This window comes from Solanum verrucosum, unplaced genomic scaffold (genome assembly GCF_900185275.1).
Source record: "Solanum verrucosum unplaced genomic scaffold, falcon-dt-bn FXZP01000103.1, whole genome shotgun sequence".
NCBI lineage: Eukaryota > Viridiplantae > Streptophyta > Magnoliopsida > Solanales > Solanaceae > Solanum > Solanum verrucosum.
This window is the reverse complement of record NW_026020048.1, coordinates 9221114-9246069: the sequence shown is the minus strand read 5'-3', so window position 1 is coordinate 9246069 and position 24956 is coordinate 9221114. Positions and strand designations below refer to the sequence as shown.

Genomic DNA, 24956 nt, shown 5'->3' with positions numbered 1-24956 from the left:
TAAGGCATTTAAACCGATTTCATAATTGCATAATAATCACATTTAAAATTACACACACTGATAGTGTGAAAGATTTCCCCCTATTAGTCTAGTTTTATCATAATTTGCAATGTTATCGAAAAGGTTATGATATGTGGTATTAGTTACACTAATTATTACTCCCTCTGTCCAATTTAAACTCATGGTTAATTATTACTCCCTCTGTCCCATTTGAATTTATGATCTAAAATAAATTAATAGATATTTATGTTGCTATAAATCATTTTATTAGAGGTAAATAGTACTTTAAAGTTAAATTATTATTTAATATAAAAATGTATCATTCTTTTTGGGACGAACTAAAAAGAAAAGTAAGTTATATAAATTAAAACCGAAGAAATATTATTTATTTTTTTAGGGTTGTTTTGATTAGACATAAATACTTTGGCAGCGTAGAGAGTTAAATCAAATCTATTTTTAGTTTTTGAGAATGTTTGATAAAGTTAAAAATAACTTAAAATAAATTTAAAAATAAAAATAGACCTTTTCTTACTTTTTATTTTTAACTTAAAAATTATTTAAATTTAACTTTTTAATATATAATTTAAAAATTACTCATATGTGAATTTATTACTTAGTCAGTTGTTGATGGAACAGGTCGTGAGTTGGCAGGAAAGAGAGGCGTAAAAGAGCATAACATGTGGGGAGTTGAAACAAAAGGCTCTCTCACCTTTCTTGTCCAACTTATGTACATGCAAATTTTGAGTCAAAACATCTTTTTTCTCGCTTTTGTGTCGCATTTTATAAATCAGAATTTAGATATTAGCATATGGTTTTTTTATATCAATAATTAGGTAATATTGATTTATATAACTCGTCATTTCAAGTTATTTGAATTTTGATAAATCTAAATTGCAATTTAGAATCTTATTAATGTGTACTCTACTAACTAGCTGAACAAGAAAATTAATTAGTTATGATTACTCTAGTCTCTATATTGAATGCTCACGACGTAATTACCAGATAATATATACTTATTATTTATCTCATGGTACCACCGACATGCATATCCATATGTTTAACGATACTGGTTAAAGGAGAGTATGTTTTATACGTTACAGCTCAATTATATTGGTCCTAACACTTATTTTAGTGGGGGTGGGGTGTGTGTAAACATATCAGGAAATATTTGCCATTTCAAAATATCTCCACTTAAAAAATTAACAGTTGGACCAGCAAAAATTAAATTCACATAAAGTTATATGCTAGTTCATTAACTCGTTGCCAATCTGGAGCCATCATAAGTAAATGAAATTACAAATGACAGTGTTATTTACAACTAAAATAATAATATACTATTGTTTATAATGTTTTATATACCTTGTTGCTGATAAATATTATAAGTTTGAGAAGCTAGAAATTCTCTACTCTCTATATAGTATTGATTAAGCGATACAAGGACTCTAAGATCTCATCCTGATACAACGTGAGATCATTTCCATCACCCCCACCCCTCAATCTCTGGCTTAACTCAACCTCAAAAAGAGAATCTAATGGGCTTAGCTCTGATATCATGTTAAATGAATTTTGATCCTAAATATTTAACTTCAAAATAAAGATCAAATGAGAAGAATTATCCAAATCATATAAGGAATCCTAAGATCTTGTCCCACTCCAATGTGGAATCATCTACGAATGTAACTTATACCCGAGAATGTCACAATTATATAACAAACCTGCTAAGATAATTTGCAAATATATTCCTAAATGGGGCCTTATACAAAATCTTCAAGGTAACTACAATCAATAGGCCGCAAAGAGAAAAAACTGTCGATACATATTATCCCTTGCACGTATTTTTTTTTTTCCTAATTAGAAAGAAGGAAGAAGATATAAAAAAAAGATTACTCGTACATTTTGTAGTTCGTTTACTAACTAATATCATTATAAATGTGCATAATTCTTGCCATCATTTGGATTAAGTTTCTTCTAATCAAAAACAAAACTTAAAAACTTCTGATATCCTTATTTCATATGGGAAAGGTATATATTTCTTTTCAAAATTATTTTATCATGCTGCAAAACTAGAAGTAAAATCGATCGATGCTAAAATCCAAAAATAGATAAAGAATCACATTTTAGAATTAGCACAATAACTGACTTCTTTATTTGTTTTGTATTTTTAATATCAAGAGCCCTCTATTTCATGCTCCTAATGTTCAATAGAATACTAATTTTGGGACTGGGGGTTCACGTGTTTCTATTGTATTTTACCCCCTACACAAAATTACAGTAAAATATTTTCGTTTTTCATCGATAATTAGGGGTATCTAACATTAAATAACGTTGATTTGTTTAGTTACTAGACCTTGTCTAGCCCCTACGTAGCCTTGTTTGTTTTTGTTTGAATAGAGCAACTGGAAAAAACAGAGTTCAATAATTAATTTGTTACAACAGATTACTATATAAAACAAATATGATTAGTAATTGGGAAAACAAAATAAATAACATAATCATACTAAGCAATATATAATTTAAACTCGAAAAGTAGACAATCATGATAATTCGAAATTGGGACATTTGAATTAATTCTCGAAAGATGGAATTTCGACGTTTCACCAACCATCTACCTTCTCTTCCTTTTTACCAGACAAATAAAGTTTACTCCTAAAACTTAACACTACCCGTTTCTGTATGGACCCGTGAACCACTAATCACTATTGTTCACTAATGGTAAAGATTTTTTTTCTCCCATTATCTATATTATAGTTGTAGTACTGGAAGTTGGAAATCTTCAAGTTCTCTTCGTGAAATCTACAGCATTTATCAATCTGAATAATTAAAGTGGACTGTCACTTGAGTAATGAATTCACTACCAAGTGAATCTGTAAAAAGATATAATAGTAAAGAAATGGGATTAGAGATGCCACTCAAAATTGTGGTTTCAAGCTTTTAGAATGAAATTGCCATGCTTTAGTCTTGAGACTTTTTGGAGCGACTCCGAATTAGTCGAGTCCCAAAACAGCTATCCAGATATCAGCTAAGAAAAAGTGATTCCCAATGATTAAGAATAAAAAAGTACTTACCACTCTCGCACTTGAACCAAAATTGAGTGGCTATTAACTAATCTAAGTAGCAAAAAAAGAAAGGAATGAAATAGGAGGATGGAAGAATTTTGGATTTCTGTTTCTTTTCTGTCTTTTCTTGTGCAAATGAGCAAATTATTAAGTGGAAGGTGAAAAGAGGTTAGCACTGACTACGAAAAATAAAGACGGAAGATAAAATGATGAAAGGAGAATACGCATTACCATTTTGTACTCTAAATTCTTTGATTACTTACGTTAAGAAATGTGATTTCTGTGAATCTGATCCTTCTTTTTATACTCGTTTTTCCTTCTTTAATCTCTATTTATCAGTTATTCTGCTAGGCTGGATCTTTCCGATAATTCATAAAAAGAAAACAACATCCCCATCTCCTCACACAGTAGCTTCACTTCACTACACTCAACACTCTTTTAATTTTCTATATATATTACCTAAAGTTTCTCATTGCTTGTTCATTCAATTCCCTTTATTAATGCAGCAGTTCAAGGGAACTAATGAGTGGAAAAACACAAAAAATAATCACAATGTCTACATACCCGTTGATAGTTGTAGTTGTTGTACTGGTGTGCCTATGTCATATGTCTGTGGCAATGGAGGAGAAGAAAACATACATCATTCACATGGCTAAATCACAAATGCCAGCAACTTTTGATGATCATACTCACTGGTATGACGCGTCCCTCAAATCGGTCTCTGAATCAGCGGAGATGATCTATGTTTATAACAATGTTATACATGGTTTTGCAGCAAGGCTTACAGCACAAGAAGCTGAATCCTTAGAGACCCAACCTGGGATTCTCTCTGTTTTGCCTGAGGTGATATACCAACTCCACACTACTCGAACACCTCTTTTTTTGGGTCTTGATAACAGACCTGATATCTTTAATGAGTCAGATGCTACGAGTAATGTCATCATTGGAGTACTCGATTCAGGGGTTTGGCCAGAGAGAAGGAGCTTTGACGATACTGAATTAGGACCTGTTCCCGATTCATGGAAAGGTCAGTGTGAGTCTGGCACCAATTTCAGTTCTGCCATGTGTAACAGAAAGCTTATTGGAGCGAGGTATTTTTCTAGTGGTTATGAAGCTACTCTTGGACCACTTGATGAGTCCAAGGAGTCTAAATCTCCTAGGGATGATGATGGACATGGAACACACACTGCTTCTACAGCAGCTGGTTCACTTGTTCAGGGTGCTAGCCTTTTTGGTTATGCTTCAGGAGCTGCTCGTGGAATGGCCTATCGTGCCAGAGTTGCCGTCTACAAAGTTTGCTGGCTTGGGGGATGTTTTAGCCCCGACGTATTGGCAGGTATGGACAAAGCCATTGCTGATAACGTTGATGTGCTTTCCTTATCACTTGGTGGAAGGCATTTTGATTTCTACAGCGACGACATTGCAATTGGAGCATTTGCTGCAATGGAGAAGGGTATTTTGGTTTCTTGCTCTGCTGGAAATGCTGGACCTAATCAATTCAGTTTGGCCAACCAAGCACCTTGGATCACCACCGTGGGTGCTGGAACAATTGACCGTGATTTTCCAGCATATGTAAGCCTTGGCAATGGTAAAAATTTCTCCGGCGTTTCACTTTACGCAGGTGATCCATTACCCAGTGGGATGCTTCCCTTGGTGTATGCAGGTAATGCCAGCAACGCAACCAATGGAAATCTCTGTATAATGGGAACCTTAATTCCGGAGAAAGTTAAAGGCAAAATTGTGCTGTGTGATAGAGGGGTTAACGCTAGAGCTGAAAAGGGTTATGTGGTCAAATCAGCCGGTGGTGCCGGCATGATTTTGGCTAACACCGCAGCAAATGGGGAGGAGCTAGTGGCTGACGCCCATTTTCTTCCAGCGGCTACGGTGGGTCAAATAGCCGGTGATGTAATCAAGAAGTATTTAACGTCAGATCCTAATCCAACAGCCACGATTCTTTTTGGAGGAACAAAGGTAGGAATCCAACCATCACCGGTTCTTGGAGCGTTCAGTTCCAGAGGCCCAAATTCCATCACGCCGGAGATACTTAAGCCGGATATCATCGCGCCCGGTATCAATATTCTGGCCGGTTGGACCGGTGCAGTCGGTCCTACGGGGTTGCCTGAGGACGATAGACGGGTCGAGTTCAACATTATCTCAGGCACATCCATGTCGTGTCCACACGTGAGTGGCATAGCGGCTTTGCTCAAAGGAGTCCACCCAGAATGGAGCCCCGCCGCCATTCGTTCGGCGCTCATGACCACCGCTTACACCACCTACATGAACGGCGGAGCACTACTAGATGTCGCCACCGGAAAACCATCTACACCTTTTGGTCACGGCGCTGGACACGTGGATCCCATTTCGGCGGTGAACCCAGGTCTGGTTTACGACATAAATGCCGATGATTACCTCAATTACCTGTGTGCATTGAAATACACGCCATCACAAATCAATAGCATAGCAAGAAGAAACTTCACATGTGATTCAAGCAAAAAATACAGCGTCACAGATTTAAATTACCCTTCATTTGCTGTTCCATTCCCTGCCGATACCGGTTCAAACACAATCAAATACAGCCGGACACTGACTAATGTTGGACCGTCTGGAACATACAACGTTACTGTTTCTTTGCCAGATAGTTCCGTGGAAATTATAGTTGAACCTCAAGCAGTTAGTTTCACTCAGATTAATGAGAAGAAATCGTATACTGTGAGTTTTACTGCTCCATCAAAGTCCCCGTCTACGAATGTATTCGGTAGAATTGAGTGGTCAGATGGGAAGCATGTGGTCACTAGTCCAGTTGCAATTTCTTGGACATGAATTATATGAACAAAATAGCTATTTATTTAATGTAAAGTTCATCAAAGAAATTTATTCCTTCTACAATTTCTTGCTCACAGTACAGTGATGTTTCGTACCAAGTATTGCAAGCAACTCATATACTTCTGACATGATTTTCAACCAAAGATCACTTAAAATTTTCTTATATACTTGTATAGATGCATAAATCGACATATCTTGACTTACCTAATATATAATTAGCCAATTAAAAAGTTTTAAATGTGCTAGCACTACATCATTGATTCTTTCGAGAGATCACAATGGTTGCGGACCTAACATGTCACTTGAAATGAATAACATGCAAGAAGCTCAGAATTGGGGTGTAGTCAATACTCTCAAATAAAAAGGAAATTGATCTCTGGTTGATTTCATAACAAATCAAATATCTACAAATCTCTATTGGTATCTCGTAAAAAAAGCTTTTTATTTTGTTGAATAAACAATTTCCTTTCTTTACGTTATAATAAATTATGTTCAAGAAAACAAATATGTCATAATTTTAGGAGTCTATCTAGTGCGTATAGATTTTAAGGGTACGGTAGACTAACAATCCCTTATGGGTTCCAAGTTAAGGAATTTATCATTCAACGGAAAGTATGTTCTATTTTATTGCCAAAATAAAAGAAATTAGGTGTGTCAAATGGGGGATTGATTGAAATTGGAGATATTAAAATGAGTTTAAATAAAAGTTGGGATGGGTCTTGACCCGCCCAAGTTTACTTTGGTCTAAAAATTGAGTTGGTTCATAACTCCAATTTGGTCCGTTTAATCTCAATAATTTTAACAGATTATTTAACTTTTATAGCCATAATTTGATTTTCAACTCAAGAATTTATTATTATTTTAAAAAAAAGTTAAAATGGATAGGTAAATCATAAAAGTTATAAAATAGATAGTAATTCATAGGAACAAACATTATATCAATGTGAATAAAGAGTTATAAAACAAGTTGAAATTGAAGATTAAATTGGGTTCAATTGAAAATTCTTTTAGAATAGGTTAAGGCCCGAATGAGTTGAGATTGAATTCAATTCAAATTATCTTGAGCCTAACCCTTAAAATTCTGAACGGATTGAACATGTTACCTATATTTGAGCTCATTTTTAACACAAATAAAAGAGCAATTTATTATTGAATTTAAAAACTCAAAATATCCCCACTTAAAAAAATCAACAGTTGGACCAGCAAAAAATAAATTCATATATAAGTATATGCTAGTCATTAACTCGATCGTTGCCAATCTGGCAACACCATAAGTAAATGAAATTCCACATGACTGTGTTATTTACGTTGTAAAATTACAACTAAAATGCTACGAATATTCTACTATATGGTTTATAATGTTCTACACTGTATACCGTGTTGCTGATAAATATTATAGGAGTTATTCAATGAAAGTTTTAAGTTTCATAGATGATAGAAGCATCCTGCAACAAAAAAAAAGAATTTTACGGTAATAATATAATTATAGTTTATTTGCTTCTTTTTTTTTAATTATTTGCCTTTGACTTGGGTCACTCTTGGACCTTAGTTGAACACCTTTTTTATTTTATGAATAAATGGACATGATCCAATGTTTAATTAAAAAATAAAATAAAATTATCACTATATTTAACGGTAACAGTAAATATGGGTGGGTGTTAATTATAACCAACAATTTATATAAATGTTGTTAAAGGTTTTACCGACAATAAATACAACGGCATTAACTCAATTATCGCTAAATATTTTTGCGGCAATAAAGAAAAGTTATTGGCACTAAATGTCTTTTTTTTGTAGTGACTAGAAATTTTGTACTCTATACATGTAGAAGCTTTTGCCCCAATGTGAGAAATCACGTCTGAGAGATCAAATGTTAAATGAATTTTTTATCTGACTCAATCTAAAGAGTTAACTCAGAGAAGGAGGATTGTCCAAAGTCATATAAGAACTCTCCAATCTCTTCCAAATCTAAATGAGATCATTCTTATCACCACCCCAACATGGTCCGGGGACCCCACATCACACTCAATGAGTTTGACTTTGATAGTCTGTTATGTTAAATTAATTTAAGAGTCAAATTATTCAACCTCAAAATCTATATCAAAGGGAGAAGCCAGACCATATAAGGGGTCCCGAGATTTCGTCCCAATATAATGTAGGATCATTCTCATCACCACATTTATGAATGTCATTTACACTTGAGAATATCACATTTAAATAACAAAAAAGAAAAACATGATTAGATAACTTGCAAATATATTCCCAGGCCTTGTACAAAATGTTGTTTTCAAGTTCCCAATTTGGTTCTCTCCAAGGACAATACAACTGTCAATACACGTAGTTTTTCCTAAATTGAAAGAAGAAGAAAATATTTAGAAGATTACTTGTACATTTTGTGGTTCGTTTATTAACTAATATCATTATATATGTATAATTTTATATAATTCTTGCCAGCAATTGAATTTAGCTTCTTCTTTCTCGTTTCCAGATCATACTCTAACTAAAAACAAACTTAAAAGCTTCTGATTTCCTTATTTTATTTGGGAAAGGTACATCTTTCTTTTCAAAATTATTCTATTATATATGTTCCAAGGCTACTAGAAAAGGTAGTGTCAAACACTACAAGTCCTCTATTTCATGTTCCTCATGTTAATAGAATACTAATTTTGGGACACGGGGTTCACAAAATTACAATAAAATAGTCATCGATAATTAGGGGTATCTACCATTAAATAATGTTGATTTGTTTAGGTAATAGACCCCGCCCCTATGTTGAACCTTGTCTCTTCTTGTTTTTGAATAGACCAACTATAATAAACAAAGTTTCAATAATTATTTTTGTCTTATAACAAATATGATTAGTAATTGGGAAAATAAAATAAATAACATACTATATCATTTTGTGGTGGTATATGTAATTTAAACTCGAAAAACAAAACATCATAATAGTTAAAAAAAAAAAAAAAAAAGATATTTGAATTAATTATCGAAAGTTAGAATTTACACATCTCACCAACCATCTACCTTCTTTTTTTTCCACACAAATAAATGTTACTCCTAACACTAAAGCTACTCCATTTCTGTATGGACCCGTGAACCACTAGTGTTCATAATGGTAAAGATTTATTTTTCCTTTTTTTTTAATTATAGTTATTGGAAATTGGAAATCGTCAAGTTCTCTTTGTGAAATTTACAACATTTATTAATCTGACGATCTAGATCGGACTGCCACTTGAGCAATGAATTTCACTACCAACTGAAATCTGTAATAAAAGATCTACTAGTAATGAGAATAAATAATCATGTGGGTGTAAAGTGTAAACCACTTCTTAATAAAAGTGATTCCATATTAAGATCTATGATTGAGAATGAAAGAGTATTTATCATTCTCACTTATGTAGTAAATCTTAGAGACAAATGTAAAAAACACATCTAAACTATCCCTTTTTTTTAGTTTTATACCTAAATTATTGAGAGCGTGAGTTTAATACTTAAACTATCATTTTTTAGTATGAGAAACACACCTCAGTGGTGTGTGTAATGCACTCTCTCTTTTATTTGAAAAAACCTTGACACATGGCATCCCACGTGAATAAAATATTTCACCTTGATAAAAATAAAATAATAAACTATTAATATTAATTAAAAATTAAAGATTAAAGTATTACTATCCATAAAAAATAATAATTTATTTTAAAAAAATTAAACTATCCCATTCTATTTAACCCTCCGGTCCTTTTTTTTTTTTTACATTTTTCTCATTTTGTGTTAGATATGTACGTACATATATTTTTAGAATCTTTTTTACTAGTGTACGAATATAACATAAATAAATTTAAAATTTTAAAAATCTTGCGGCGGTAAGTAAAAAATATTTTCGATATGTACATATTTAACACTAAATGAGAAAAAAATTGGAAGTAGTTATATTAATTATGCTTCATAATTAAAAAAAAAATAGAATAGTATAGAACCAAATGAGTAGCACTGCTCATACATGTAGTTAAGTTACTTATACAAACTAAAATTTAAAAAATTCTAGCAAAAGTAGCTACCTCACCAAAACAGGTCAAAGTAAAAATAATCGCTAATTATGCTACAAAAAAATGTTTTGCTTCTACCATCTTCCTTTGCAAGTAAATCCGCCGTCATATTATGTGCAATATTAATTTATCTAGGTGGCTATTATTTATCCAGGCGAAAATCCACATCACCACTTTTGTCAGATGTCGCGCGCGTGTAGTCACAATAGGAGCAGGTGGACGAAAAAGGTGTACCGACGGAGGAATAAACAAGTTCGGGGGAGTAATTAAAACGGAACTTAGTTTAGGTGTACACCGTATAAAAAGCTTCAAGTTCAGGAGGGTAATGAGTACTTTTGCCTTTTTTATTCAATTGGTAGCATATGATGAAGAGTTTGACATATTGAGTAAAATAATATCTAAATTAGTATTTGAAAAAGGGGAGGGAGACAAGACGAAGTAAAAAAAAAAAAAATACTTTTATAAAAGAAATTTAAACAAAAAAAAAAAATGGCCGGGGGGGGGGGAGGAAGTGATGGAGTGGGGTGAGAAAAATATTTTACATTTTATTTTATAAAAGAAATATTATTTTTTTGGATAATAATTTTTAAATTTTAAATATTAACTAATACTAATAATTTATTTAATTTTTGTCAAAATTGAATATTTTGTCCATATGGAGTGTGATACGATGATTTTTTAAAATAAAAGAAAGTGTATTACACACACCATGATGAAAGTGGTATAAAAAATAGAGGTGTGTTTTTCAAACTAAAAAATGATAGTTTAAATATGAAACTCACACTCTCAATAGTTTAGCTATGAAACTCAAGAAAAAGATATAGTTTAAGTGTGTTTTTTGACACCTATCTCTAAATCTTAAACCAAACTGAGTGGCCTGCCGTAAGTACCAAAAGAAAAGAAAAGGAAATAGTTTACAATTCTGTTTCTTTTCTAGCTTTTCTTGTGCAAATGAGCAAATGGTAAAGTGGAAAGGTGAAAAGAGAAGATAAAAAGGTGGAATGGAAGATAACGTGATGAAAGGAGAATACGCATTACCATTTTGTACTCTAAATTCTTTGATTACATACGTTAAGAAATGTGATTTCTGTGAATACGCATTCCTTCTTTTTCTACTCTTTTTTCCTTCTTTATTTTATCAGTTGGTCTGCTAGGCTGGCTGTTTCCAATCATTCATTAAAAAGAAAACAACATCTACATCTCCTCATCAGTAGCCCCACTTCACTACTCTCACACTCTTTTAATTTTCCTATATATATTACCTTAAGTTTCTCAATACTCGTTCATCCATTCCCTTTTATTAATGCAGCAGCAGTCCAAGGGAAAAAAACACAAAATGTCTACATACCCAGTTCTAGTTGTTGTACTTGTGTGCCTATGTCACATGTCTGTGGCAATGGAGGAGAAGAAAACATACATCATTCACATGGCTAAATCACAAATGCCAGATACCTTTGATGATCATACTCACTGGTATGACGCGTCCCTCAAATCGGTCTCTGAATCAGCGGAGATGATCTATGTTTATAAAAACGTTGTTCATGGTTTTGCAGCAAGGCTTACAGCTCAAGAAGCTGAATCCTTACAAACCCAACCTGGGATTCTCTCTGTTTTGCCTGAGCTGATATACCAACTCCACACTACTCGGACACCTCTTTTTTTGGGTCTTGATAAAAGTGTTAATATCTTTCCTGAGTCAGATGCTATGAGTGATGTCATCGTCGGAGTACTCGATACAGGGGTTTGGCCGGAGAGAAAGAGCTTTGACGATACTGGATTTGGACCTGTTCCAGATTCGTGGAAAGGTCAGTGTGAGTCCAGCACCAATTTCAGTTCTGCCATGTGTAACAGAAAGCTTGTTGGAGCGAGGTATTTTTCTAGGGGTTATGAAACTACTCTTGGACCAATTGATGAGTCCAAGGAGTCTAAATCTCCTAGGGATGATGATGGACATGGAACACACACTGCTTCTACAGCAGCTGGTTCACTTGTTCAGGGTGCTAGCCTTTTTGGTTATGCTTCAGGAGCTGCTCGTGGAATGGCCTATCGTGCCAGAGTTGCCGTCTACAAAGTTTGCTGGCTTGGGGGATGTTTTAACTCTGACATATTGGCAGGGATGGACAAAGCCATTGATGATAAAGTTGATGTGCTTTCATTATCACTTGGTGGAAGCACACCAGATTACTACAAAGACAGCATTGCAATTGGAGCTTTTGCTGCTATGGAGAAGGGTATTTTGGTTTCTTGCTCTGCTGGAAATGCTGGACCTAATCAATTCAGTTTGTCCAACCAAGCACCTTGGATCACCACCGTGGGTGCTGGAACAATTGACCGTGATTTTCCAGCATATGTTACCCTTGGCAATGGTAAAAATTTCTCCGGCGTTTCACTTTACGCGGGTGATTCATTACTTAATAAGATGCTTCCCTTGGTGTATGCTGGTAATGCCAGCAATGTAACCAGTGGAAATCTCTGTATGATGGGTACCTTAATTCCTGAGAAAGTTAAAGGCAAAATTGTGCTGTGTGACAGAGGGATTAACGCTCGAGTCCAAAAGGGTTTTGTGGTAAAAGCAGCTGGTGGAGCCGGCATGGTTTTGGCTAACACCGCAGCAAATGGGGAGGAGCTAGTGGCTGACGCCCATTTACTTCCAGCGGCGGCGGTGGGTCTAATAGCCGGCGATGCAGTCAAGAAATATTTATTCTCCGATCCTAATCCAACGGCCGAAATTCTTTTTGGAGGAACAAAGGTAGGAATCCAACCGTCACCGGTTGTTGCAGCGTTCAGTTCCAGAGGCCCAAATTCAATCACCCCGGAGATACTCAAACCGGATATTATCGCGCCCGGTGTAAACATTCTGGCCGGTTGGACCGGAGCCGTCGGCCCGACGGGGATGGCTGAGGACGATAGACGGGTCGAGTTCAACATTATCTCAGGCACATCCATGTCGTGTCCACATGTGAGTGGCTTAGCGGCTTTGGTAAAAGGAGTCCACCCAGAATGGAGCCCGGCCGCCATTCGTTCGGCGCTCATGACCACCGCTTACACCGTCTACAAGAACGGCGGAGCACTACTAGATGTCGCCACGGGAAAGCCATCTACACCTTTCGATCACGGCGCTGGATACGTGGATCCCGTTTCGGCGGTGAACCCAGGTCTTGTTTACGACATAAACGCCGATGATTACCTCAATTTCATGTGTGCATTGAAATACACTCCATCACAAATCAATAGCTTAGCAAGAAGAAACTTCACATGTGATTCAAGCAAAAAATACAGCGTCACAGATTTGAATTACCCTTCCTTTGCTGTTTCATTCCCTGCTGATACCGGTTCAAACACAATCAAGTACAGCCGGACACTGACTAATGTTGGACCAGCTGGAACATACAAAGTTACTGTTTCTTCCCCTAATAGCTCAGTGAAAATTATAGTTGAGCCTGAAACAGTGAGTTTCACTCAGATTAATGAGAAGAAATCCTATACTGTGAGTTTTACTGCTCCATCAAAGTCCTCATCTACGGATGTATTCGGTAGAATTGAGTGGTCAGATGGGAAGCATGTGGTTAGTAGTCCAGTTGCAATTTCTTGGTCATGAAGACATAGCTAATAGCTTCTGTTTATTTTATGTATAAGTTCATGGTTTTCTGCTTTTTAAGTTTCATTCCAGCACAAAAGTTGGTAGCTGGTTTCAAGATTTTTTTATGGATAACATGAAAGAATCAAAGAAATGTATGCCTTGTACAATATCTTGCTCACTGTACAGTGTTGTCTTATACCAAGTATTGTAAGCAATTCTAATATATATTTTTAACATGAAGTTCAACCATCAAAGAGGGGTGGTTATTGGAGCATGTCAAGATGTGAGTTCTGCTTTGTCTATGCAATTATTATGTTAGCTAAACTTGTCCTGATCTAATGTAACGTCCACTGACCTTAGTTTTCGCTCACTCGGAAGTCGGAAAGTTAACCTTTCTTCTACTCTCCTTCTTAAGCTTGAGGTAATAGGTAAGGTAACCATATTGAATTAGATTCATTCATAGCTATCATGAATACTGGAAAAGCAATGCTACTGTAATTGTACACTAGCACATGGCATGGCACATTAATGCTTGAAAGAGAGAGGAATGATTGATAAGTCGAAATAATGGTCAGTGCTTAATAGACAATCCAAAAATTTCATTGCTGGCTATCGATAGATGATGTTTATCAACTTCGATAGGTACTGCTATCATATATAAACAATTTGAGTAAGCAATCATTAATTTCAGTACTAATTGGCCTTCCTTTTCCATAGGATGATGATGATTGACATAAGACGTCTTTATTATTGGTTTTTTTTTTATAAATCTTTATTATTGTTAATAGGGAAAAGGGTCAAAAATGCCCTCTACCTATTAGAAATGGTTCAAAAATGCCCTTCTTCCACCTATTGGTTTAAAAATGCCCTTAACGTTTTTTTTATGTTAAAAAATGCCCTTTAGTTAACATAAATATAACATGGAATTTAACTAAACAAATGGTCAATTTTCATTGGTCCACCTAATTTTTTTTATCAAATAAAAAAAACACACCCACCCACCCATCCCAACACCCAAACCCGTTTCTAGCAAGTCTTACCCAAATGTTATCTCTCTTCATTCTTTCTTCTCCTTCTCCTTTCTCCCATCTGCCATTTTAACTTAATTTAATTTGTGTTTCCTTCCTTCAAATTCAATGTTTAAAATTTTATTTTTGGGTGGATTTGAATCTACATTAACTGTTATTTTTGGGTTTCAAGCTTTCATTTTAATTTTTATTTGTTGGGTTGAAAGTTGATGTTTTTAGGCTTAAAATCCACATTTTATTTATCATGTTTGCTGCAATTTAGCTGTTAAAATGTTGTTTTGTTAAATAGTGCAATTTACTTGGTTTTTGGCCAAGTTAAGTGTTGCAATTTATTGTTGTTTTTGGAATTGATTGTTATTTTTTAAAGAAAGAAAACAGCGAAAGAAGAAAGAGCAGAGAAAGGCTTGAAACTGACGGTGAAAATGGGTTTGGGTATTGGGATGGGTGGGTTTTTTCATTTGATTAAAAAAATTAGATGGAAATGAAAATTGGTCATTTGTTTAGTTAAACTCCATGTCATATTTTTGTTAACTAAAGGGCATTTTTGAACCTAAAAAAAAGGTTAAGGATATTTTTAAATCAATAAATAAAAGGAGAGCATTTTTAAATCATTTCTAATAGGTCGAAGGCATTTCTAACCCTTTTCCCTTGTTAATATGGTTAGAATTGTACTAAGCTATTTGCAAATTAATGTATATTCTGTATAAAGTAAGTCATAACTCCATGTATGCTGTCTTCATCCCAAAATAATTTGTCAATTTACTTCATTTCATATCCATTATTATCTTTCTTTTACTCCTTATGTTCCTATTTATGTTACTATTTTAGATTTTACGTCCCTCAAGAAACTAAGTAAATTTACCATTATACACTTATTTAGTGTTTTGTTCAAGTCCAATTTTCATAAATAGTTTATTTTGTTAATTAAATTGACCAAGAAACATGAGTTTATCATTTAGTTTCCCTATGTTGGTCAAATTCATACTTTCAAAGCTATGTAACTCTCCAAAAGTAAAATAGAAATAATAGTATTATTTATATATTGATTTTGTGAAATGACAAGTATTAAGAAACATTTATTATTAGCAAGGACAACATATAAAAAAGAACTATGGGAGTATTCCTAAAGTGACATACTTTGGGAAAAATATTTATTGTTAAAGTAACACTTATTTTGGGATGGAAGGAATATCTGTTGCTTTAAAAATACAAAAAAATATATTTTAAAACGCAGAAATTTGTACCAGAAACAAACGCAGTTTTCATGACACAGTTGTATGAAGAGACTATTTGTTATTCCTATTATAGACCAGACTAAAAAACAAATCGGCGGGAAGAGAAACTACCAACACTTCCACTGGACTGTTAGTATACACTCAAATCAAACTTCATTAGACTTCAATGCAAGACAAAAACAAAATTAGTGGGGTCGATCAATTGGTGGAGGCTGAGTCGCCAACAATTTGGAGTGACTTGGGTGAGATTTGGAGCCAATCAAGGGGAATGGACAAACCATTCCACTTCCTCAAAATTCTAATCTATCAGCCAAGAACTTGTCAATTTCAATAAATTTATCACTTAATTGCTAACACCCACACACCCAAAAAAACAAAAAAAAAAAAGAATTTAGAGCTCCGTCAGCCTCATCCATTTTCAATGAAACTGAAATTTGGCACATACATTCCAAGACAAGCACCCCACTAAATTTATTTTACACTAAAAGGTTCCCCTAGGTGAGATCATTCTTTACGTAATCTTTCTTCAAATTATAATATCTGCAATCCAACCAAATAATTGAAGGACATATCACCATGATCTAGAGATCATGTCTGCCTATTTGTAGAAAACATGATAAGAAAGAAGAGAAATTCCTCTTACTCTTTGGTGATTTCTGAATATGAAACAAGACTTCCCGCGGACCATCAGAATTCTGAAGAGCTGTTAAATCATGCAAACTAAGCCACCATGTACTCTGTTGCTCCCCTGGTATTAAACTTCTCCACAAAATTTACTAGAAGCATCATTTAGCATTGCCAGGGCAACAATCTGCAAAGTGTCTCGAGAGTAAAATTGAACTCCACAGTGAGATCTCCACTGAACCTTGTTGGTTAAGCAATGTGAGAATAACTGAACGTTGAAACTGGTTACAGCTCTTTATTGATTTTCCATATTTGCAGAGCATGTTACTTAATTTGCACCCATCATCACGTTCCAAGGCTACAGTTTCTTTATCTTTAAACTAACTTGGCCGGCTATAAACAGGATACGCCCACATGGATAACAAAAGTTAAAAACAAATGGAAGGGGTCATAATTTGTGCCAGTTCTGGTGTGGTTGCTTTCCAAGCCGCTTTAACATACACATGCATCCAGCTGCAGAAAAAAGACCAAGAGCCGCCATAGCTATAATTGTTGAATTTTCAATATTCTGGTAGAAACCTCTCTGCAAAATTCAAAATAGCAGACTATCCAAAATATTCAATAAATCAGCAGAAAAAAAAAAAGAATATCATGATGAAGTTTGACATGTGGTACCATACAATCAAGAAAAACGTTATCTAGAAGCTCAACATAGAATAAAAGAAACTATGTTGCATTTATCTTAACTGAGAAGATGTGGATACTAACCAGAACTATAAATTTCCAAGCAAGAACATCTAGGTAAAGTTCAAGCACTATATACTTAAATGGATTCTACTGGGAATAAAATCCACTATAATAAGTGAAGAAGATCTCTTCTGATGAAATAATGGATTAAATAATGCATATGATAAAACAGAACATGCCTGAATCAGAAGGAACAACATAAGTGCATTTGAAGGAGCGATCGATAAACTCATCATTCCTCCACGAAGATCATTAGGCACATACCTGCATATTAGAGGAAGAAAGGAACTTGAATGAAAGAAAACTTCCAGCCAAATATATGAGAGAGCAGGCTATGCTCGAGTAGTTGAGTTACACAATTATTAAAGCCGTGACTGATAAAAAAATTATAAGTGCAGCATAGTTTACATGGTTCTCAATCTGGCGAGTGAAGGCAAAACCAATCCCACACAAGCATGAAATATGCAGAATAGCATCAAAAGAATTTCAACGTCCTGCAACAATATCACAAATTAAGGTTGATGACATTACTTGATATTTGAACAGCTTGAAGAAAAGAAAACTCGTAAAATACCTGATAATCAAAAGCTACAACGGAAGTGACAAAGCCCATAATAATACAAGCATATACTAAGCACTCCTCCGTTCGGAGTGATAAAGGGCCACTGGAGAACCAGGAAAATGCAGTGCTTCCAAGCATTTTCGCACCAAGTACACATGGGTATACCAAACCTAGCAAAACCTCTCTCCCATCTGCCTAAAAATCCAAACAAACTTTAAGGAGAAAATATATCAATCTTTTTGGACCAGGAACAAATATGGTGAGATGGGATTTCAGAAGGGAAAGAAAATGTAATGTTAAACAATCAACCTGGTAAATCAGTATTCACAAAATTTGAGAGACATAGATATTGGCCACAAAAAGATTACTTCATAGATTTCAATAATAGAAAGATGGTTTAATGCACTTGTATAGTCAACATTCTGATGTATCTTACACAAACAGTCAACAGCCACTCTCTCCCTCTCTCTCGGTATAAGAATGGATCTCATCAATCTTTCCAAAGAAGGCCTCTCACAGTAGTAACTAAAATGCTTCCTCTATACATTTTTCCTTGACATACTTCCATTTCCAATTTTGAGACTCAAAGTACAAAAGAATAATTAACTTTCAATATTTTAAATCTAATTCAGGAGGTGTGTTTTCGTATAGATAACTTCAACTACTCTCTTCAAAATTAAGGTAAGTAGATTAACAAATTTAGCGCTCCTATTAGAATACATTTCCATGAGAAAACAATAATAGGAATTGGAGAGTCAGAAACGCTGAAACAGTATCCTTTACAGGAAGCTTGTCAAAATCATACCACAATGGTTGGAGCCCAAGTAATCCAAAAAACTGCAATTGAGAAGTGGATGGTAGCTTGGGTCCATGACAAAAGCCAAACCCTTTTATCTGCCAAGAATACAATTGGAAAAAGATTAGAAAGTCTATCCAACCACTCCCAAATGTCATCAAAATTAGCATTTCTTACAGATGCATGTTCTCCATCTCATACCATATTAAGATGTTGCAGAACTTCTAATTTCTGAAATTGGACCATTTTAATTATCTTAAGCATTACATTGCAAATATCATATAAGCCCAAAATTAGGTACAACCTCATTTTCTATTAGAAAATTACTATACTCGTACCGTCTGATATACCATTCTGGTAGTATTTACTAACTAAAAAGGGATAACTTTCTCACTGTTTTATAGCTCTGTTATGCTTTCATGCTCTTCTAAAGTATGGACTTCTGTTTTTGAGCTAAGTTGATCAAGTACCAACCAAAATAAGATCACAATAAGAAAAATAAGGTAGCTGCACATAGTTTGAACTTTGGTCAAGGGAATAAGGGAGAAATTGGAGACAGAGTGAAAAATAAGGTTGACAATGCCTATAAGATTGTGGTCAACATTTTGAATTCCTTCTTCCTAACTTCCCTCTCTTTCTATCGCCACCCCTTTCTTCTTTTTAACTCAAATGTGGTACATTGCCTCCTTTTACTGGAAAGGAAAGTGCCAAAAAGTAAGGAAATAAGTTGAGCCAGATTTCTCGTGACTATCCAAGAATTCCAATATTCGAATTGTGGATTTTAGCGGTAAAGCTTATCTGATTTTATTTATTTTTAGAATCTTTTTATCAGGAGATCCACAGAATTGATTAAATATTTCTTTTAGTGTAACATTCGCCTATGGAAATGTGTCCCTCAGTTAAGTTGTGACAACAGAAAGGTATATCTTCAGGAAAAGGAACATAAGAATAAAAATGGAGGACTCATACCACTGAGTATGTATGTACGGAATTTAGTCTGATAATCTTTAAGAAGAATTGATTTTGGATCTTCCTTCCATCCTCGGCTGACATAAGCCAGAGCACTAAGAGCCATTATTACCACTGCACTGGACGGAGCAAGCAAACTTGTCTTTTCATGACCACCAATTAACCAGTTACCAACCACTTGGCTTCCAATAAAGATGCAGATTCAACAAAAGTCATTAACCAAAACATGTCATTCACTGAATCCTGCCTCTGCTCAAGCTGCAAAATGATTATAAGGATAACTCGTCTTACTCTACTATCAAAGATTCAAAATCATGCAGAAATCTGTAATCCGACTGTGAAGACTCCCCAAGCGACAAAAATGTTCAAATATAATCACAGATGCTGCTACGGCATGAATAGGCCCAAAATAGGTTAATGTAGTTGGCAAAGAAAGAAACTCTAAAAGACTATAGATCCACACTCCCCCACCCTAACCCCTTAGCATTTACTACATTTATTCATCTTTTTTTTTTTTGGTACAATAAAGATTTCCTAGATTTATTCATTTTAAGAAATGGATAAGAATTTTGAGTTAACAAGTCTTCATAATTGTACTTCCCCATGAAATAGCAAATCATATAATAATAACAAACAGAGATTCTGAAGGCAAACCTTATCATGCTCAACAACCATCCATGTCTCGAAGTTGAAGAAAAATATCGTAGAGGCAAGAGAGAGACAGATGCTAGCGAGCCAAATACTTGGATGTCCAGTCACCCTCCACCATATGGCAACAAAAAGATGCAGCAAGCAAAATAACAAGCTGACTTTTCTCTGGCCACTGCATGAAGAGAGACAACATAATGATAAGTCTGACAGATGGTATTCTTGACTTATCAAAAAAATGATTTATCTTATGGTGCTCCATCACAATTTTGAGAACGATAAACGATTGAAAATAATAATGATAATCATCATGGCCCAATACCATTTAGTACTTTGAAACATATTCTGGTCAAACACATAGCTTCAAGTTCAACCTTTGTTGGACAGTTCAGAGGAAAAATGATCTCATAGTCCAAAAAGAATGCATCAAAGGAACGTAGATCAGATTGATACTTCATCTCTCCCAAAATGGAAGTTCTATTTCATTTCGAAGTTGAACCAAATAATCTTAGTCTAAAAATTTGAATTTATGATTTATGGAACTCCAAAAGAATGAAAATGGCAACTTGCAGTATACCATAATGGTTATGCAAATAGAGACTGAACATGGTAAACATAGAAAACTAGGCAGAGTACCCTTACATCAAATCCGAGAGCATGCCCAAAAAGGTACCGACAAAGAGAGCAGTTGTGTATCCAATACATAGAGAGATGACCATCTGCTCCCTACTAATGCCATGGAACGCCAAGTCGTACTCTCCAAATACTGCCAACAAGCCTTCCATTACTGTAAAAAGTTAAAATAAATAAATAAATGATTTTGAATCAAAGCAATCATAAAAAGGACACACTTATATATTGAGGACGTAATAAAAAAGGGAAGCATGCCTTTTTTTGATGCAATATGTGATTTGCGCGTACACCTTAACACATGCTCTATGATCAGTAATTACCATATCTCTATCAAGTTAAATTAATAATTGACAACTCTGTGGTGTCAGCTCAGCCTTAGCATAATATGCTAATAAACAGATTACAAAGGGAGGAACTTGTATCAGTATCTCAATTCACACTCCACGTTCGATGTAAAGTTCCCCTATTAACACGTAACTCCATCTGTTAGAATAGCTTCATTGAGTCTTGAATAAACTTTTGAATTTGATTGATATAAATTTGTATAGATGTTTATTACTCTACTATAACTACAGGATACTCCACTTTTGAGAACTCCGTTCATCTGAGTGATCCACAAATGAAAGAATATCTAACTAGATAAAATGCTCAATGTAGCAATGTACAAATTAAGCGATAGTCCATCTATCCAATTAGTTTGAGACTTCAACTTGACCATTTCCAGAGCTAAGTCAGACTAGTTTAATTCATTTCATTTCCAAGTTAAAATTTACACATCCAGAACCTACTAGAAGTTTCATTTTTTCTCCTTGGACAAAAAAGAGGGTAAATATCAAACATTAGTAATAGAGGAAATGTGACAGTCAACAAACAGGGAAACATGTAAAGTTTACTGCTTAGCACCAATTTTAGCAGCAAGTAGATTCTATGAGTTAATTAGCACACTGACATTTCCTGATAATACATTCAATGGTCAGACAAAACAACTCGGAAAACAACGTCACCTGAAGAAAGCGAATAGAGTAAAAGGAAACTTCTCTGGAAACGAATGAAGGAAGACGAAGGTGCGTGATCGAAAATGGCGGAACTTCTGGTGCTGTTTGGCAAATAGTAGATTGACAAGCAACATGATATGAAGAAGAATAAACACAGTGCTGGATTTGGCTCCCAAACATTGCTCTCGACGATCACCCCCATTCTTAAGAAAATGTACAAGACGTATTTCACCGGATCTCAAAAGTACTAGATCATCCCGGCGAATAGTGGAACGTGTCTCAGTACCCTGTCAATAGAGCCTTGCAAATTGCAATGAACTGTTTCCGAGGCGGGTTAATTTTCAGTGAACTGAAAGCCCATTTAGTTAGTCAGAACCCTAATTGGACCGATATGTAACATTCCATGTAAAGCCCACTGACGTTCCTAGCAAATAACCAAGTTGGAAAATAATACTTTTTAATGAATAATTATTGGTTTTAGCTATGTATTTTTTATTATAATTATTACTTATAGTAATACTATGATAAATTTGTATTCATGCAAAATAAATGTATTATAAGTGTTTTTATATAATACGTATGTTTGTTTAGTAAGAAATTGACACGGTACTATAAGTGTATTAAAGTGTGCGATAAATATATTATTCATCAATAAAACTTGTTTTATAAATTTGTTATCTATAATATGTATTATAAGTGTTTAGTGAAAGTAAATATTTTCTTTACGTAAGTTCCTCCAAAGAAATTTTCGGATTATTCTTATTGAAATTGGTCTTTAATTTTTGTTTTATTGTACATCTAATAAATATTATGAATTATTTTTAATAAGATAATACAAACGAACGCAATCTAAAAAGGAGATTTTGATCAATTTTAGCATAGGTAAATCAAATTAATGTTAAATATTTAAGATTAAAGTTCATTGAAGCAAACTTATATAAAAAATAAAGAGTATTAAAGAAAGGGGTGTTCGAAGACCAAACCTGTCCTTTCAACATATTTTTGACCCCTCTATCCCCTGCAGCTGCCGTAATCCCCGCCACTGTTTTTCGCCTGTAACAGAAGAGCTCTCTAGGGTTTCAATTCGTAATGGGTGGAGGCAACAGTCAGAAAGCCAAGATGGCTCGTGAGAAGAATATCGAGAAGATGAAAGGCGCAAAAGGTATTTTCTTTCTATCCATGGAATGATCTGAACCCAATCATCCACATCGTGCTCTTAATTCAATTGGTCAATTAGCCTTGGTTTAAGCCTATTCGATCTCGTTGTTGGAATTTGACGTGGCTGAGAGTGCCTTAATTGCTCTTTTTGTTTGTTTAGATGCTGAGATATTTACGTTAATCGTCAATCTTTTGGCTTTTTACAACTCTCTAAATATCTTTATGCAGGAAGCCAACTTGACGCGAACAAGAAGGCCATGAATATCCAGGTAAAGCATTTTTCTTTATGCAATTTTAGTATGTAATGGGTAATTACTGAATCCCAATATGTGACCTTGTTAAGCATATATTGGATGGTCCCAAACCCAAATAAAGGATTGTGGTAGGATGAAAGCCAACGTGATAATAGTATAACTAGGACGAATAAACCCCAATAGAGCAGGAAGGATAGGATTTTTCATATAAAACATACCAATTAATTTGGGATTGAGGCATAGTTTATTCCTGAATAGAGGTGATGAAGGTTAATTGGAAAGATAGGCTTATGTTGCTTCTTTGGATGTCAGAGTGATTTCTTTTGTCCCTTTGGTGATAAAATTGGTTAATGTCTATATTTTGTCTTAATGACCAACACACTCCTCTGCCTTTTCAAGTAAGGAGACATGAAATATAGAAAGCACATATCCTCAAAATCGGAAATATCTACATCATGTAGGCCATTGGAAGGATATAGATCTGTTAATGACTTCATCAGGATAGTCCAGTAGTATCGTAAGAAGAGGGGCATCATATGTTGAAGGCGAGAACCGATCAATCACTTAGATACCCTTATCACCTATAATCTTTTGTTATTGTGTTTGGGCTAGTAACGTCATGGTGTTGAACTTCAATTCTCTTTGTATGAGTTCAAAGTACTGTTCTTCGTATTTCATAATGACAGCCCAATAACGGCAACTCTCAATCATGAGTTCCACTGTGTAATCTCCTTTATATGTTCTGTAATTTGGCTCATATAGCATGTGAAATGTTTAGTCCACTCTTCTTATTAGATACTGGCTATGTGGTTCAATACTCGTATTTTTCTCCTTGGTACTTTGAAAATCTGAATTTAGGGAATTCGCTTGTTGTGTATTTGCACATGAAGCTATAGTGGCCTCACACTTGTTGATGTCTTATTGGATTGTCTTTTGTCTTTCTTTTTCCAGCCTTTTAGGCTATTTTCTGTGATACTGTATAATCTCTACACTACTGCCAAAAAAAGTTCTTAGGCTTTCAATAGGAGATGGCCTAAGTAAAGAATGGCATTCAAGTCTTAACAATAATCTTTAATAGTCTATGGCTCTGCTTATCAGTTTCTGCACAGATTTTCTCACCGTGTTAACTATTTTTATGTCTTCTTTCAGCCTCGGACAATTCATTAGTGTCTTTAGAATTCATCTTGATTGCTGTTTGCTTTGATCCTTCTCTAACTTGTCTGTATTGTTGCGGATGATGGCAGTGCAAGGTATGCATGCAGACATTTATGTGCACAACGTCAGAGGTGAAGTGCAAGGAACATGCCGAGGCCAAACATCCAAAATCTGATCTCGCTACCTGTTTCCCTCATCTCAAACAATAAACTTAGGTGTCAAACGTGTCTTGTAGAAAATGTTAGTATTATCTCCTATCACTAATCACAAAGTGTCAACCCAAGCAAGATGTAAAATTGTGTATTTGTCCCCCGCATAAACAGGTCGGGCCAAATTTTTAGTTGTGCACTCTACTCTTTAATGGTTGATATCATATGTGGTATAATTTGGGATTTGTCAATGAATTTGGCGTTGTGTTTTTGTTCAATGTGGGTGTGAGATGCGCTCTACAGGGTTACCTTCTTTCATTTATTTTTTGTTAGATGCATCTAAAGAAATTGATAATGGATAGCTGTAATTTAATTTCGCAAGTAGAGAGAAAATCTAAGCACTGTGGCCCCTCCACTGGATGGCCACGAGGTTTGAGGTTCTCCTCAGCAAGGGCTTCTTTTCATTGTTCTATTACCCTAACACCATATCAATGAACTTAC

At 34.7% G+C, this 24956-nt stretch overlaps 4 protein-coding genes and 1 long non-coding RNA gene across 5 annotated transcripts; 3 read left to right on the top strand and 2 right to left on the bottom strand.

Moving 5' to 3' along the window:
• The first annotated feature begins 3481 nt into the window (after positions 1 to 3481).
• On the top strand, positions 3482 to 5876 carry LOC125822922 (subtilisin-like protease SBT1.7). The gene has a single exon (XM_049502384.1). The coding sequence runs from the start codon at positions 3579 to 3581 to the stop codon at positions 5874 to 5876; it is 2298 nt and encodes a 765-aa protein (XP_049358341.1). The 5' UTR covers positions 3482 to 3578.
• A 5103-nt stretch (positions 5877 to 10979) lies between these two features.
• LOC125822923 (subtilisin-like protease SBT1.7) lies at positions 10980 to 13692 on the top strand. The gene has a single exon (XM_049502385.1). The coding sequence runs from the start codon at positions 11226 to 11228 to the stop codon at positions 13518 to 13520; it is 2295 nt and encodes a 764-aa protein (XP_049358342.1). The 5' UTR covers positions 10980 to 11225; the 3' UTR covers positions 13521 to 13692.
• Positions 13693 to 16199: 2507 nt separating this feature from the next.
• On the bottom strand, positions 16200 to 16512 carry LOC125822957 (uncharacterized). Its single transcript, XR_007442671.1, has 2 exons — positions 16409 to 16512; positions 16200 to 16305 (listed from the first exon to the last, which is right to left on the bottom strand). It is a non-coding gene; the product is annotated as an uncharacterized LOC125822957 (long non-coding RNA).
• A 55-nt stretch (positions 16513 to 16567) lies between these two features.
• On the bottom strand, positions 16568 to 21954 carry LOC125822934 (uncharacterized). Its single transcript, XM_049502395.1, is given in 10 exon segments — positions 16568 to 16968; positions 17312 to 17400; positions 17545 to 17630; positions 17711 to 17893; positions 18504 to 18592; positions 19464 to 19655; positions 19658 to 19721; positions 20118 to 20286; positions 20754 to 20898; positions 21749 to 21954. Coding segments are annotated over 10 exon segments (1341 nt in total). The 5' UTR covers positions 21942 to 21954; the 3' UTR covers positions 16568 to 16837.
• Positions 21955 to 22726: 772 nt separating this feature from the next.
• Positions 22727 to 24733, top strand: LOC125822956 (uncharacterized protein At2g23090-like). The gene is made up of 3 exons (XM_049502416.1): positions 22727 to 22901; positions 23126 to 23166; positions 24396 to 24733. The coding sequence occupies exons 1-3, from the start codon at positions 22829 to 22831 to the stop codon at positions 24513 to 24515; spliced, it is 234 nt and encodes a 77-aa protein (XP_049358373.1). The 5' UTR covers positions 22727 to 22828; the 3' UTR covers positions 24516 to 24733.
• The last annotated feature ends 223 nt before the right edge of the window (positions 24734 to 24956 follow it).

Coding starts and splice junctions, on each gene's coding strand:
- LOC125822923 (XM_049502385.1), top strand. CDS start 11,226: ATGCAGCAGCAGTCCAAGGGAAAAAAACACAAAATGTCTACATACCCA.
- LOC125822922 (XM_049502384.1), top strand. CDS start 3,579: ATGAGTGGAAAAACACAAAAAATAATCACAATGTCTACATACCCGTTG.
- LOC125822956 (XM_049502416.1), top strand. CDS start 22,829: ATGGGTGGAGGCAACAGTCAGAAAGCCAAGATGGCTCGTGAGAAGAAT. Junction 22,902..23,125: donor GAAGATGAAAGGCGCAAAAG/GTATTTTCTTTC, acceptor ATCTTTATGCAG/GAAGCCAACTTGACGCGAAC. Junction 23,167..24,395: donor AGAAGGCCATGAATATCCAG/GTAAAGCATTTT, acceptor GGATGATGGCAG/TGCAAGGTATGCATGCAGAC.